Below are 16,375 nucleotides of genomic sequence, written 5' to 3' on the forward strand. Positions count from 1 at the left end.
TTGTGAGATTACTTTTTTTCCTCCAGAACTTGCTCCAAGTCTAGTCTGCTCGCTGCTCGGTGGTAAACAAAAGGGAAGTAAGCACCTGATTTCCTTCTGAGCAAGCTCCAGTAGGGAAATTAGGCCCTACATTTGAAGCTTGAAAGGGAACACAATACAGGGTTCGATGCAGAAAGGAAGGCCACTGACAGGCTCCCATGGTCCCCTTTGGAGTAGACCTGGAGAATTTGTATGGGGGGGGGCTTTGGGGGGCACCACACCTTCCCTTAAAGGGACTGCCCCAGAAGATTTCCATCCTCCCTCCACCCAAAGTGAATTCTGCCATGCTGCTGGCAGTGCGGGAGCTCAAGAAGCTGGTTGGTGGGGGAAGAGAGGGGAGGCGCAGCCTCTTGCTGGCAGAGTCTTCTCCCTTCTTGCTAGCCATTTTAACCCCCTCTCTGCTCAGCTGATGGTGGGGGAAGAGTGAGGAGGGAGAGGCAGCCGCATTGCCTCTTTGCCTGCTGATACTTCTTCCTGCTGGCTGGTGGGGGAAGAGAGGAGGCAGCCATTTTGGCTTTGTTGTGGGCCACCAAGACTTCTTCCTGCTTGTAAACATGGAGCAGACTCGCTCAGCCAGCAACAAGGGTAGCCCGCCGTTTTCCTCTCCTTGCCAAGTTTAAATTTTTAATCTAAATTAACCCGCTTGATCCCGGAGCCCCCCAAGATAAAAAAAAATCCTCACTATGGGCCTGAAGTAGGCCGTATCATGCAAAAAAGATAATCCAGTATTGTGTAGTGGGTTGCCGCATGGATGGACGACAGACAACGACGTAGTGCATAGCACGCTTTATTAGTACACAACACGAACGCCCTGCAAACGGCCAGCAGGCCAACTATATACACTACCAGGGGACCACCCCTGGGTCTCATTGGCGGGTTTGAATCTCCCGCCTCTGTCCCATTGGTTCCCCCAGTGGAGGGACTAGGATCCTAGTCCCCATTGTTGTCCTAGACTGAAGCTCAGGTGTGTGCGCTGACCTCCGGTGGCGGTCAGTGGACACAACATCCAGTAACATTCAGATTCACAGCTTCATGTGTTCACCTCTGCCTGGCTCCCCAGTTTCTCTCCTGGCTTGGCATGGGCATCTGTAGTCTCAGATATCTCTGTTCCCGAACACAGTGCCTTGACAGCTGGCCAGATCCATCAAAGAACTCTTCAAAGGGCAATATGGGGAGAGGATTTTTTTCCCTTTCCTTTGTCAAAGTAAAAGTTTCTGTTCAAGGATAATCTTAACAATTCAGACTTCTACAAATTTCGTGAAGGAATTTTATAGATTTTTTTAAAAAAATATTATTAACCCACCCCCCTTCCTCTTGGCTCAAGACAGCTTTAGATACACAAGGACACGCAAGAAAGTTTCATTTCTTTTTATTTTATGTGTAATTACATTTGTTTAGGTCCTTCCTGCATTCTTTCTGTTTTCTCCCCTCCCCCTGTGCACTGTACACTGATGCTTATTTGCAGGACACATTCCCAAAACTTACACTAGGTAGGTGGTGGTAGTGTATCACAAAAGGACAATGTTGTGCTGTACTCAATGAATGAATTGGATGGCCCTAGGCATTCTTCATTTGTGTTCAAGCTCCTCATCCAATGATTGCTGTCTTGCTCAGAAGTGTTTCATGAGAACTAAACCTTTCACCGATGGAGCCCCCGGATTTCATTTTACATACAGATTGGATATGCAAATTGTTCTCACCTGGTCTAATCCAGAGGATCTTAAAATGCTTCCTTCAATCAAAGTGTGACTCAGAAATCTAATACATCTCATCTTCCCCCCCCCTCTTCTCTTTTCCCTCCAGAAGGCACCATGAACTCCCTGCTCCTGGCCTTTGGGCTGTTTGCTTGTCTACTTTGTAAGTGCCTCTTCACAGAGGCATCCTTGTTTCATTTTGCTACTTTTGAGATCCAGGTCTTTTTGTAACAGGGTTTTTTTTTCATTCCTCCTTTCTAGGCGTCCAGTCTGCGGTGACCCTGAGGCAGCCTGGATCAGTGCAGCTGAGGCCATCAGAAACCCTCCGGCTCACTTGTTCTGTTTCTGGATTTTCCCTCACTTCTGCTGGCTCTATAGTGAGCTGGGTTCGTCAACCCGCAGGGAAAGGCCTGGAGTGGCTGTGCCACATTGATTGGGATGGTGACAAGTTCTACCTGGACTCCCTGAGAAGCCGGCTAAGTATCTCCAGCGACACATCCAAGAGCGAGGTTCATTTGGAGATGAGAGGCATGCAGCCAGGAGACACCGGCACATACTACTGTGCTGGAGGAGCACAGCAGATCAAAGCAATGGGAGACCCGGACAAATACCAACTGCATAGTGACTCAGCTAGCCAGGAAGCAGAGCACCATGGGTACTGAATGCAACCTGCCCATAGTTTCTAACAAACATTGACTGCAGCCACCTGAATCTCCACAAACATAGAGAGGAAGTGAAGGCTATGTGGTCTGCACTGTATCTGGCCATGCATCCTGTGTGGGCATACTGTCTGGCAACTTTAAAACATTAAAAACTATCTGGCAACTTCCTGGCAAAGAAAGCCACAGTGAAGCTGATGGAGGACAAAAATCTCACTTAGCCTAGAACAATATAAAAGTTAACAACCACCTCTTCATTGCATTTTTCTATGATCTCTCCAGTCAGTGAATGCATATCCAAATCTGGTGATGGGGGGAGATGTTCGTAGCCACACCATACAAACTTTGGCCCTGCTCATGGTGGTTCATGGCAGTTCATGAATGATCACCTTTTCCAGACAGACTCTCTCTACTCAATTAAACGGTTTACAAAATTCTAAGGCAACAGGGGAGGCAGAATTCTCCAGCTTTGGAAACACCAATGGAAGTCATCCAAAGCTTAACAGGCACCGCTAACTGCCAATAACAGAGTTCCCATTCTGCCCTATGGGATCAGAATGCTATACATACCCTCTGCTCAGCTCTGTGGCATCATTTCTCTTGGCTGTTCACAGTTGCAAGGAAAGGCAGGGAACTTGTTTAAAGCACAGTAGCAGAGCACATTCCCTCGTGATTGGGAATAGGGATGGGCACAAACCGGCTCATGGACTAAAGTTCATCATGAATCTTGGCCAGTTCATGGTTTGCAAAGTGAAGTTTGTGGAAGGCTGCCCATCATGAACATTCCACAAAGTTTACATAAGAACATAAGAGAAGCCAATGTTGGATCAAGCCAATGGTCCATCCAGTCCAACACTCTGTCACAAAGTGCCCAAAAATAGCAGGTGCCATCAGGAGGTCCATCAGTGGGGCCAGGACACTAGAAGCCTTCCCACTGTTGCTCCCACCCAAGCACCAAGAATACAGAACATCACTTGCCCCAGACTGAGAGTTCCTATTTATACCTTGTGGCTAATAACCACTGGTGGACCTCTGCTTCATATGTTTATCCAATTCTGTTTGTAGCGGTTCATGGTAGTTTGTGAATGGACACATTTTCCAGACAATCTCTGCTCAATTAAACAGTTTATGAAACTCCAAGGCAATGCAGGGGGATGGAATTATCCAGCTTGGAAACACCAATAGAAGCCACCCAAAGCACTGCTGGCTGCCAGTAACAGTTCCTCTTCTGCTCTAAGGGATCAGAAATCTATGTAAATGCTCTCAGCTCTCCAGCCTCTTTTCTCTTGGCTGGCTGGATGCAGTTACAGAGAGAGGCAGGGGACCTGTTTAAAGCAAACTAGCAAGCACAAGTCCTGTATCACCTTAAAGATCAACAAAAATTGTGGCACAGTATAAGCTCCTCTCAGTCACTGCTCACTTCTTCAGAGACAGCTAGAATGTGAGTCCATCTGTGCTATATATTGGAAAGTGGAGTGATTTCAAATGCCAAATGACATTAGCAGGAAATTACCAATATCAGGCATGATTGGATTAGGTGTGATACACACAGGGGTAGTAGGTGTTGACTAATCAACATTGGTAATGAGACAGGAAACCTAGGTCTTGATTTAATCCAGGAGCATGCATTGTCTTCAGTTTCATTATCACTTGCAATTCAGCAGTCTCTTGTTCTAATCCCCCATTGAAATTCCTTTGTAAGAGAACTGCTACTCTTAGGTCAGCATTTAAATGTCCTGGAAGGTTAAAATGTCCCCCTACTGGTTTTTGAGTATTGTGGTTTCTAATGTCCAGCATTCCTAGCACCCACACCATCACACTCAGAGGGTGTCATGGGGCTGTGATGGCTTAGCCAAGAGGGACAGGAAAGAAATGACCAATCATAGACTGGAGTCAACAGAGACCAGGACCCATGCACATTCCAACTGAGGAGCAAGACAGGGGAAGGCTATGTACCATGAGGCTATAGTTACAGTACACCCCTGCTTAAAGATACAGGCAACTGTCAAATGTGAATGGAGGGGAGGGGAGCCATGAATTGGTGCACTGGGTGTTACCTCAAACAGGGCTATCCAGGAACACATCCCACATCAGATGAAGGGCACAACATCCAGGGAAAACCCAAGGAACAAAGACAGAGCTTCTACCCAGGAGTGGGCAGTGCTCAAAGGCAGAGTCATGGTGAGAGGAACAATGGAATGGAACCCAGGCCAGGCTGCTGGGGCACAGGCCTGGATGGGGACATGAGCTGCCACCAATAACTCCCTGGGAAGCTCCTTGATCCATGCCTCCATGCCCCTTGTCCCCAGTGAGGGCCACCAGATCTCCCAGGTGCTCATTAGCTGACGTGAGAGACACTGCCATCCCCACTGTGCTCTGAGAACTCTGAGAAACAGCATCCCACAGCCCAGTTTCTGGAGGATGGTTGTCCTGGTTTTCTCTCCTCCTAAAATTGGTGCTCCAGTCTCCAAAGAAAGGGTACTTGTTATAGTTCTTCAGTTAGACATATTACCTTTCTCTCGTGGGTGTTCATGCTAGGTGCTCTCCCAGTGGTGCTAAGTGCCCATTATTTTCTTTGCAGCTACAAACATTAAACACTGCACTCTCTAAGTCCTCCTGGCAGGGAGTTTTGAGACAGTTTCATTGTGGGCAACTAACCTAATGATTTATGGTCACCTTGGTAGAGGTTTATGTAGGGCGGGGTGTGTGTGTTAAATCTCTTGCTATGCCCTGTTCTCAAACTGACTGTTTGCCACATCACCTTGCTTACTTAAGGATTTCAAATGGAGAAGAGGTGTGCTACTTCATGGTCTCCAATATTTTTTGATAGTTCCCTTCTCTAAATCAGAGCCCCTATAGCTAATCAGGACAAAAGTGTCAGACAAGGGATAAGATGATTCCTTAATGCTTTCTTGTTATTACTTGTTCTCTTCTGTTCAGATCAGGCCTTAGAACAATAATATAGCATTTGTGGGAAAATATACAGCACAGTAACCCAGCACCAGAGACTAAGATAGAGAAAATCTCCACGGCTACCATGTATTTCCCTTCGGTGCTCAGGTAGGTTGGAACAAAACACAGCCAAACGCTGCAAAAGACCAGCATGCTGAATGTGATGAATCTGCCTTCGTTAAAACTGTCTGGCAATTTCCGGGCAAGAAAAGCCACAGTAAAGCATATGAAAGATAAAAATCCCATGAAGCCCAGAACAATATAAAACATAGCCACAGACCCTTCATTGCATTCTGCTATGATTTCTGTGGTCATGGACTTTGTGTCCATATCTGGGAATGGTGGAGTGGTTCCTAGCCACACTGTACAGATACAAATTTGAATAATGGAGCAGGAAAGGACAATAGAGATGGTCAGTCTTTTCCCCATCCACTTCCTCATGCTGGACCCTGGTTTGATGGCCATGAAAGCTACAACCACATTGATGGTTTTGGCCAAGACACAAGAAACTGCCATGGTGAAAATGATGCCAAAAGCAGACTGTTGGAGAAAGCAGGTCACCTTGCTTGGTCGTCCAAGGAAGAGGAATGCACAGAGGAAGCAAAGCAGGAGAGAGATGAGGAGAGCATAGGTGAGATCCTGGTTGTTGGCTTTGACAATGGGAGTGTCTTTGTGCTTAATAAATGTTCTTAATATCAAAACTGTGATTAGGGACAGGGTTACAGCACCTGAAGCCAGACAGGTCCCCAATGGTTCTTCATAGGAGAGAAAGTTTATCATCTTGGGAATACACTGATCTTTTCCTTTGCTTGTATATTGATCTTCTGGACAACTATAGCAGTCATCCATATCTGGAAAAGGGAAGAGTGACCATCTCAGTTTCAGTTCACATGAAGCTAAGAGATAAATCTAATGGTTCCCTTCAATATGTGAGATATTATTCATGCTGAAATCCAGCAACTGGTTATACGCTAGGGCATAGATCTCCAGTGTGGTAGCCAAGGATACCATAACGCCCATGAAGAACTTTACTGGCAACTGTGGGTTCCACTTGGAGGTATTGCCCAGCAGAGATACTTAAATACTACTGAAGATGTGATTGGCTGAGCATATTGAAGGAGGAGGAGATTGGATTTATACCCCGCCCTTCACTTGGAGTCTCAGAGCGGCTTACAAACTTTCCCCCCTTTCCCTCAGCACATCAGACATCCTTTGAGGTCGGTGGGGCCGAGAGAGCTCTTTTGAAAACTGCGCTTTCAGAACAGCTCCGGCAGAACTATCACTTGCCCAGGGTCATCCAGCAGCTGCAAGTGGAGGAGTGGGGAATCAAACCCAGTTCTCCAGATTAGAGGCCACACAATTAACCACTACAACAAACTGGCTCTCCTTTTGGAGCAGCTGAAATTCCAGCAAAAGTTAATCTGTGATTGAAAATGATTTCAAACAACACTTTCTATTTTAAAAACATCTAGTTATTTTGTTGACAAGTTACTATTAGAGTTATTTATTACCCCATTCCCTGATATTTTGTGCTTGGTTCTGCCTTCTGCAGTAGCCATTTCTTTGATGCTTCCGACTACCCTGTGTCAGAATTCCAATGGTGCCTGCAGGATCAAAAAAGCTTGTGCTAGGGAGTATCATCCAACCATTTGTGAAAGGGAAGGGAGTTTTTCCCCAGCCATGTTGCTTGGGATCATGTTAACTGGAGTTATCAATGACTGAAATTGGGGGGTGGGTTCTTCATGCGATACAAGTGTATGTGTTCTAACAGCCTTCCCAAGACATTTGCCTCGGTTCCACTGGTTACATTTCTCATCTCTGACATTTGTGTGCTTGCAGAGCTCCTATGGAAGTCAGAATCACTTACCCTGCTGGATAGAAAACTTCCCTTCTGGGCAAGGAACACACTCATAGCAGCAGAACTGCTCCCCTTCTTTCTTTCTTTTCTGATACCCGGGCTGACAGGCATCACTACATCTCGAAAGAGGCAAGGTCTATCCAAGAAGAAGACAGGAACTAATGGCACTTCAAAGTCCAATGAATGTTAATAGCAACTACCAAACATTGAAGACTACAGCAAAATTAGAGGGAGGGAAACCAGATTATGCACGAGACAAAAGAACTTTGGTTAATATCTGCAAGCTTCAAATTTGAGAAATCAATACAATGACTTGTTGTCAGGTCGCAGCCAATTTATGGCAACCCTGTAGGATTTTGGAGGCAAGAGATGTTTATAGGTGGTTGGCCAATGCCTGCCTCTCTATAGCAACCCTGGCATATTTTGGTGGTCCGCCATTCTAGAACTAGTCTGGGCCAACATTTTTTTGCTTCGTAGATCAAATGAGATTGGGCTAGGGTGAGCTATCCAGGACAGGGCTAAAATGATATACTCGTTTAAAATTGCTTAGAGCTTTTTAAAATTTTTTGTCTCTGCCTTATCTTCCCCAGATATACTAGGAGGATGGATTGAATTTTGCAAAGTTTCAGTGTAATCCTACACAGAGGGTGTGTTCAGACAGACAGCTAATTCCACCATTATGCCGGCTCAAATTTGATCCCAATTTTTTTAATCCATCCTTTCACGACCAGACATCCCCCAGATAGAGAATCGCCTTATCACGCGCTGCTTCCACTATGGATTGTCTAGATAGTGTCCACTGAAGGAGGCATGTGTAGTAGGGTTTTTTTAAAAAAACAACAACATTTTGCGCATGCCCATAGGCATGATATTGTGACCTTGTTTATTCGCACATGTGCAGAATCAAGATTATTTTAAAATGGCAGACCATCCCCAATGGGCACCATTTTTAATTGCGTGCTGGAATGATCAGACGGGGGAAAGTCCGCAAGTGGCCCATCGGAACCGAAAACTCCTGATTAAAAGTAGTATCTTTTTAGTACAGCTCCAAGGCGCGGCAAAATGGGATGCTCACAGAAGACTAATGTTTCCCAGATGTTGATGTCTGGATGTTACATTTAAATCCATGAGGCACCCATGCCTCACTCAGATCTATAGAGCCGTCTGAACGCACCCAGAGTCAAAGCTTCTAGATCAATTTAAGACAATGGATTTAGGAAGTAGTAGTTTTCCTTAGGTCACACTAATAGAATCCAGCCCTGTAAATTAGATGTTTGCTCTTACACCCACCAAATGCAGACATGAGTCACCAAGTGTGGGTTCAACAAGCTTCTTTTATTAACAGTATTCAGCTTATATAAATGACTGATCTAGATCACTGCTTATTTCAATAAGCCAATGGTTAAGAGAGTGGACTAGTTGCGGACTAAGCAGTTATTATTACAAGGCCTATTTAATTGGGGGGGCATCCCACAGAAACAGTACAGAACAAGTGAAAAAGAGGCTCTCGGAAAATCGGATATACAGGACCACCACATTCCTGCCACCAGCTTATCCCATGCTGTCTCCAGAGAAGGTGGATGGGTCAGCTGAAGCAAAAAGGCTGAATGTGAGAGGGAGCAACCTGGTGAAAAGGTCAGCTGTCCACTCCAATTGGCTGATCTGTCTTCTTGACTCTTTTTCTGGTTAGATAAATATGGTAAGGGGTCTGGAGACGAAGTCCTGTGAGGAAAGGTTGAAGAAGTTCGATATGTTTAGCTGGGAGAGGAGATGACTGAGAGGTAATACGATAACTGACTTCAAGTACATGAAGGGCTGCCCTACAGAGGATGCTGCAGAGTTGTTTCCTTTTGCCCCAGAAGGTTGGGCCAGAACCAACAGGTTTAAATTGAATCAAAAGAATTTTCGGCTAAACATTGGGAGGAACTTCCTGACAGAGTGGTTCCTCAGAGGAACAGCCTTCCTTGGGAGGTGGTGGGCTCCCCTTCTTGGGGGGGGTTTTTAAACAGAGGCTAGATGGCCATCTGACAGCAATGCTTACTCTGTGAACTCAGTCAGCTCATGAGAGGGAGGGCAGGAAGGGTTACATCAGTGTCTAGTTATCATTTTAGTTAAACTCTCTATATAGGTACCGGATTGATCTTTTGAGAGTCTTACAGTCAGAGTCGTACCAATTATTTCTGTCAGTTGTACCCTGTCCCATGGGCTTTGCAGTCACCATGGAAGGCTTGAAAATGTCAATTAACTCCATTAAAAATTCTGTATTACCCATGTTCTCAATCATTTATAAACCTGTATATCGGGGTTTTTATCAAGTCCATTTGTGTTTTCGCTTTTGCTTTAATGGTTTCACACCGCCTCAGTGATCTTAAGGTGTTATATGTCTGGGTTTGTGCTAAGCTCTTTACCTTAGATGAGAGATGATAAAAAACTAGACAGAATAATAATTGTACACGATAATGATCACCCCCCCCCCAAATAATCCAGTGGATACAACTGACACTTTAGTCTTCAACATCTGTTTAGTAATGGATGACACTGAGTACATTACATGGATTAATCAACCATGATGGTGTCCAATTATAATGCAATTGATGTTGCTGCAATAGTCACCCTGACAAGCAACCCATAAAGCAAAGCTGCCCTCTGAAATACTTTGGAATCCATACCTGGTTGAACCCCTGGTGCCACACAAGTAAATCCTCATGAAGGGTGACTTTCTTCCCCTCAGGAGATTTGGGATCCACCCTTCCAACTTTCAGTCTAATGATGGAGTCGTTTGGAAAGGTGACCATGTTCAGGATGTCGAAGCCTGCTCCCATTTCCCTGTTCTCGTCAAAGGACACTGTTTCTCCAGCGGAGTTGTTAAATGACATTCCTTGAAGATACTGGTGGAGCTAATGAAAAAAGAATGAAATGGGGGCAGGAAGCAGCATCTGTTACTCTTCAATTTAGAAAAAAAAAAACCTGCTTCCTCTCTGCCTGCCTGTCTTGTTGCCTGCTTTTCTCAGGACCCCGGATCAGTAACAACAATATAAAATACAATAGAATTATTTCCAATCACAGCAATAAGCACAGTGAAATACTCAAACAATAAAAATAAAATACACACCCATCTAAAACCGCCTGAATCCCTGCTTGCAAGATATTCACCGTTTGCCCAGACACACCTTCTCTAGACATTACCTGCCAAGGCTGGGGATCACAGAATCCAGTACTTTTGCATCGGAAAACGGATTGGTACTTGGATCGGAATGAATACAAGGCATGCAAAGCATGTGCAACAGCATAGACTGCATTGTAGATTCCATAGCTGTGGCCACTCATGGACATTTCAAAAACGGGTCCAGGGAGAGTTTCCAGCGTCTCCTTTCCTGTACATTTATTTATACCCACTGACAATCTTCCAAACACACAGTTAAATGCTTCTTCCCAGAAGGTTTTGACAAATCCATTTCCTAATGTCCTCTCAGGTTTTATGTGAAGAAATTTTTGAAACCCTAAAATCTCCTGTGAGTGAATTGTCAAGGATACAGTGCCATTGAAAATGCTCAGATCCAATCCCCTCTCCAATCTTGTCATAGCAAAATCAATTTGGCTGGTTGTAATCCACACCTTTCCAACAGATTTGAGTTCCTTATGTTCCTCATTTAATGACCACGTTACAGTGATCAGTAATATCATGGTCTGAGTATCTCCATAGACAACATATACCCTGGCTTTGCTCAATTTGAAAGATACATAAACCTTTGAGAGCATGTTAGTTATTTCAGTCCAGTCATTGAGACGCATTTTTTGTGGCATTTCTTGTATGAAGGCAAGACAGATTCCATGCTGGGAAAGAAACAATTTCAGAGTCTTTAAGAAACGTTCTCCACGGTCATCATCCACTGCAAAAAGTCCAACCCATGTCCATCCAAAATGCTGGAGTAACCAGATAATCCCCATGTACTGATGGGTTTCATTAGTGGCCATGTGGTAAGAAAAGGGTAAATGTACTGCTTCCCTCTGCTCTACATCCAGTGACCCATATGGGAACTGAAAGAAAGGCAGCAAACATTTTACCAGTGGAAGACTTTCAACCTCTGTGTTTTGGCTATTTGGCAGTCTCAAATCCAGATTTTAATCTGCAAAACTGGAGAATCCATTTCAAGCATGGAAACACCATGACATTTCTGGGAAATGATCATCATGAAATGTCTGAACCTACCTTCCCTCTCTTGTTTCCCCTGCCCTTCTGAAGACAATTAGCATTTAGTTTTCATTCTATAAATACTGTAGAACATGTTATCATACTTCATTTTGCTTCTGAAACAGGAAACTGGTATTAGAAAGGTGGTAAAGAGAGAATAATTGATATAACACGTGAAAAGGCAGCCACTTATGCATATCGGTCCTACCTGTGGGATCTTGTAGAGACCTAAGATGTCTGAAATACAGATGGAGACATCAGAGCGAAGTCCTTCAATCACAGCCATTCGGCTCCTGGAGGGTGAACACTTGTAGTTAGGAACTAATCTGTGAAATTTGAAGAGCAGGTCCATAGTGGTGCGATAGGTCATCTTCTCATGATAGTAGCTGTCATAGATATGGAATCCAAGGGTGACATTAGGCAAAATCTTTGGATTGTCATTAATCTCTTTTATGGCAAACACCATGGCCAGAACATGCTGGTAGAACTTTGTCACCATCCTGCAAATAGAATTCCATAGTGTTTCAGAAACGTATTTCACATGCTATGACATAATTTTATCACAGTTCAGTTCCTGTTAGGTCCTCATTTATTCATTTCTAAACAATAAGATTATCTCTCTTTTGTACTTCTGAATCATATGAGGAAAGGCTGAGGGATTTGGAATGTTCAGTCTGGAGAAGAGGAGGTTGTGGGGGGGACATGATTGTTCTCTTGAAGTATTTGAGGGGCTGTCACTTAGTGGAGGGCAGGGAGCTGTTCCTGATGGCAGCAGAGGAGAGGACTCACAATCATGGTTTTAAATTAAAGGCAGAAAGGCTGGATATTAGGGAAAAACTTTTTGACAGAGTTGTGCAACAGTGGAAACCACGGCTGTTGAACAGCTGCCCTCACTGGCAGTCTTTAAGCAGCAGCTGGACAAACACTTGTCAGGGATGCTCTAGACTGATCCTGCACTGAGCAGGAGGATGGACTAGGTGGCCCCTTCCAATTCTGAGATTTTATGATTCTAGGATTCTATGTTTCTGGTGTAATGTAACTCCCCTTTCATTACTGGCAATATTTATAATACACCAATACTTAGATAGGAGATTAAATACACCAATAGATAGGAGATAGGATAGATAGGAGATATAATACACCAATACTTAGATAGAAGATTAAAAAGAAATTTATCTGGAAAGTGATTTCCTTGAAACTCTCTTCTTTTGAGCTCCTTTCATTCCCTCCTCCCAGTTACTCCACTTTGTAACAGAATGACAATAGGGCAGTCTATAGACATGTTGCTAGTTATTTGTCAAGATATCACAGGCACCTCTTGCATGAATCTACCCATCCCAGCGATCATTCCTATTTCCTCTGCTTTATAATCCCAATTTGTGCTTTTTAATCCATTACTGGAAATTAACTGCAGCAGATAGCAGTAGTGAGATAGATGATAGACGGACAGATTGATTCATATGAACATTGATGATCGTATTTGCCATTTTTCTACAAAGATTGACATTTTGAAAAGATTTCTGCTTTCATTAGGCTGAACAGTTGGTAGGTATTTTATCTAACCAATCTTTCTTTGCTCGGGGAGTCACTTTTCTCCAGTGTCTGGCACAAACACTGTGAGCACTTGGATCTGTCCAGAAAACCTTTTCTCAGAGATGGAACAGAATACCAATTACACAATTTAACAATAACAATGATGGTTTACAAGCTATTGTCAGAGCTGTATGAGCTGAAATGCTTTGCACAATCATTTTCCAATGGTTTTGGCATGTGAGTATTCCCAACACATATGGGGGGGGATGGTTTTGTCTTTCCCACAATACCATCAATGCTTCACGGTATTATAAATTTTCGAAAGACACTTCAGTGGCAAATATCATTGGTTTGCTATTTTATAAACTTCTCTCTTAATGAAAAGTTCACTAAGGAAACCCATCCTTTTAAAAACAAATAGTTCCATAAAACCGGATATACTTCTCAGCCTAGGTCAGTTTGCCACTTCTTTGGATACCCCTTTTCATTCTTCCATATCAGCAGGTAATCTAACATAGAAACAAACTTTATTGTCTTTCGAGGCTAGTCCTTCAAAGTTCATTGATCCTCATTAGAATTCCTGAATTGTGGCACTATACATACCGTAATCTGTAATGGTTGAAATAGAGACATGTCCCAATCCTTTTTTAAACGCAGTCTCAAAACGTATAAGCTTATTATTTCTAATCAAATGTAACTGGCACATCTAGAATGTTGTCAATATTTAAAAATATTAGGGTTGTAGCCAGGTGTGTGTGTAAAATACAATCAAGTTACGGCCAAATTACGGCAGCCCCAGAAAGGAGCTGTCAAGGAAAGTGAGATGCAGAGGTGTTTTGTCATTGCCTTCCTCTGCAGTGTATTCCTTGGAGGATGCCCATCCAAGTAATAACCAGGGCTGACCCTGCTTGGCTTCTGAGATCTGACTAGGTCAGGGTATACAATGCCACCTTCCCTCCTTGTAGATAGGGACACATTTTTAATTCTAGTATCTGGACACATTGCTAGATCTTTCATTAATCCAAGCTGTAACGAGGGCAAATGTAAGTGAGGCACCTGCCTCACATGCATAAAACTGAGGGATGCAGGGGAAAAACCACATAAAAGATACATCTACTATATCAAGCCACCATGCCATTAGGAAAGGACACGTTTCTATAAATTCAAATTGAACCAAGCAAGTAGGGACAGCTGATCTATAAGAGGGGGAAAAGGGAATGAACCGGGAAGCTCTGCTTCTTGCTGCTTTCTTCTTTTAGAATAAAAGTAAAGTAAAACAAGATATTTGTGGGACTTAGAGGAGGGGAATTTTTTTTGCCATGAAGTCGCTCCCCCCACTCAGTTTCTTTCCCAGTTCACCTCTTTCTACTTCCTCCCTTCTGGCCTCACAGCCCACTGGACAGAAAGCTGCAACCCACATTTGATAACTTTTTGTTGGACTCTGGAGGCATAAAATTGGCAAGGACGTCTGTGCCATGAGATGCACAACTCCAGTTCTTCACTGTTAAGAGCAGTGTAAACCTTTTTGAATATTTAGAGGCTGAAAGTATCAGAGTGAGGGTTAAGTAGGATGAGAGATAAACAGATGTACCCCTTATCATAACCCTGTGTTGTCTTTTTAATACATGCCTTCGCCGGCTTTCTTTCTTTCTTTCTTTCTTTCTTTCTTTCTTTCTTTCTTTCTTTCTTTCTTTCTTTCTTTCGTGAGTTGTAGTTGTCTATTCCTTGTGGTGGGGGGGGGACTCCCTCAAGAATGCATATCAAGTATCTAGTTGCGATTTGTTATATTAACATTGCTGAATGATTTGCTGATGCTCACTCAGTGGGCACGAATTGTTCAGAGATGGCCCCTCTACCTGGTTCATTAATTCTCCATCAGTTATCACGAAACATTGGTGAGAGATTGCTAGTGATTGTCACAGAGCCTTCCTTACCGTGAATTAGTTGTGGGGAACTTGCTGGAAGGATATCTCCTGAAAGAATTCTTGAAAGGAATATAAAGCAGCTGAGACATAATCCCACCGATGAGGAGATCCCCTGACTGATACCACTCATGTGGGACAACGAGATCATTGCTGCTCTCAGGGCAGTTGGTGAGATCCATGCACACCAGTGGAGTGAAGAGAAGCTGCAGTGTCAGTAGCACCAACAACATCCTGGCTGCAAAGTTTCTGCCTATATGCAGACACTCTTGAGCCCATCAACATGCTGCTGTGTAGAGCTGCTGGCTGCTAATACCCTGGCAGAACGGGAAATGATCAGAGCTATCTTTAGACTCAGGAAGGCTAGAAATGCTTGCCTCACATGGCCATCAGAGACTACCAATGCAGTGATTTGTTATTTGCCTTCTCAAAAGGAAAGGAAAATGTGACAGAGATAACTTGACACATATTCTTCCCTGATTTGAGGGACAGAAGGGATTCTCTTTATATAACCACCTGGAGACTTGTGTTTTGATTTTTTTTCCCCTCGCTCATCCTATGAGTCACTGTAGCTTGACTATGAAGAGAAATTACTGTAATTACAGAGGTGAGCAAAATTGGTTTGCGTAATTCAAGGGTACCATTGTGAGATTACTTTTTTCTTCTTCCCAGAACTTTATTTTCCTTCTGCTCACTGCTCGGTGGTAAACAAAAGGGAAGTAAGCTCCTGATTTCCTTCTGAGCAAGTACCAATACGAAAATTAGGCCCTAAATATGAAACTTGAAAGGGAAGCTAATACAAGGAAGGCCAATGCCAAGCTCCAGTGGTCCTCTCTGGTGTAGACCAAACCATGCTAGATACGCAAGTAAGCAACTTCAGTAACACTCAGATTCACAGTTTCATGCATTCACATCTACCTGCCACCCCAGTTTCTCTCCTGGTTTAGTATGGCCATCTGTATTCTCAGATAAGTTCATTCCCTAACTCAGTGCCTCCACAGGTGGCCAGTATCCAATTTTCAGCCAGGAGGTCATGAATCACTCTTCAAAGGGCAATACAGAGAGAGGATCCCCCCTGTTCAAGAATTATCTTTGTTGGACCGGAAGTAGGTACGGCACAGTGACGGGCGGTTTTCTTGGGCGCTCCAAGAACGCCCGATCCTTTAATTTCTTTCGGGGGACCCCGGGCGACCAGGGAGACCTTGGTGTACCTCATGGAGTGAGGACTATGCAGGGGACTCAGTTGCGGCCCCTCCTGTTCTTGGCAAGGTGGGGGGGTGACCATTTCCTGTCCCGAAGCGGGAGCATTTCATGGAGTAGAGTTGCGACCATCCTTTTTTTAACCGTTTTTTTAAGACTGAATTTCAATATGGGATATAGCAAAGACTTTGTAAGTACGCGCCTTTTCTAATTTCTAGCGGTTTGGATACCATTTTGGCAAGTTTCCCCCCGTTTTTGAGCCCAAGATGGAGGTGTATGAGCGGCCGGAGAAAGAAAGTGGCAGAGAAATATAATGGATGATTGTT

At 43.8% G+C, this 16,375-nt stretch overlaps 1 protein-coding gene and 1 gene segment (V, D, J or C); one reads left to right on the plus strand and one right to left on the minus strand.

Moving 5' to 3' along the window:
- The first annotated feature begins 1,850 nt into the window (after window positions 1-1,850).
- Window positions 1,851-2,395, plus strand: LOC107112329. The segment is given in 2 exon segments: window positions 1,851-1,896; window positions 1,995-2,395. Coding segments are annotated over 2 exon segments (447 nt in total).
- A 2,898-nt stretch (window positions 2,396-5,293) lies between these two features.
- LOC107112330 (vomeronasal type-2 receptor 26-like) lies at window positions 5,294-15,082 on the minus strand. The gene is made up of 6 exons (XM_015413450.1): window positions 14,862-15,082; window positions 11,603-11,894; window positions 10,389-11,240; window positions 9,872-10,099; window positions 7,212-7,338; window positions 5,294-6,195 (listed from the first exon to the last, which is right to left on the minus strand). The coding sequence occupies exons 1-6, from the start codon at window positions 15,080-15,082 to the stop codon at window positions 5,294-5,296; spliced, it is 2,622 nt and encodes an 873-aa protein (XP_015268936.1).
- Between the last annotated feature and the right edge of the window lie 1,293 nt (window positions 15,083-16,375).

The sequence above is a fragment of the Gekko japonicus genome, unplaced genomic scaffold, assembly GCF_001447785.1.
Source record: "Gekko japonicus isolate JY-2015 unplaced genomic scaffold, Gekko_japonicus_V1.1 scaffold146, whole genome shotgun sequence".
Lineage (NCBI taxonomy): Eukaryota > Metazoa > Chordata > Lepidosauria > Squamata > Gekkonidae > Gekko > Gekko japonicus.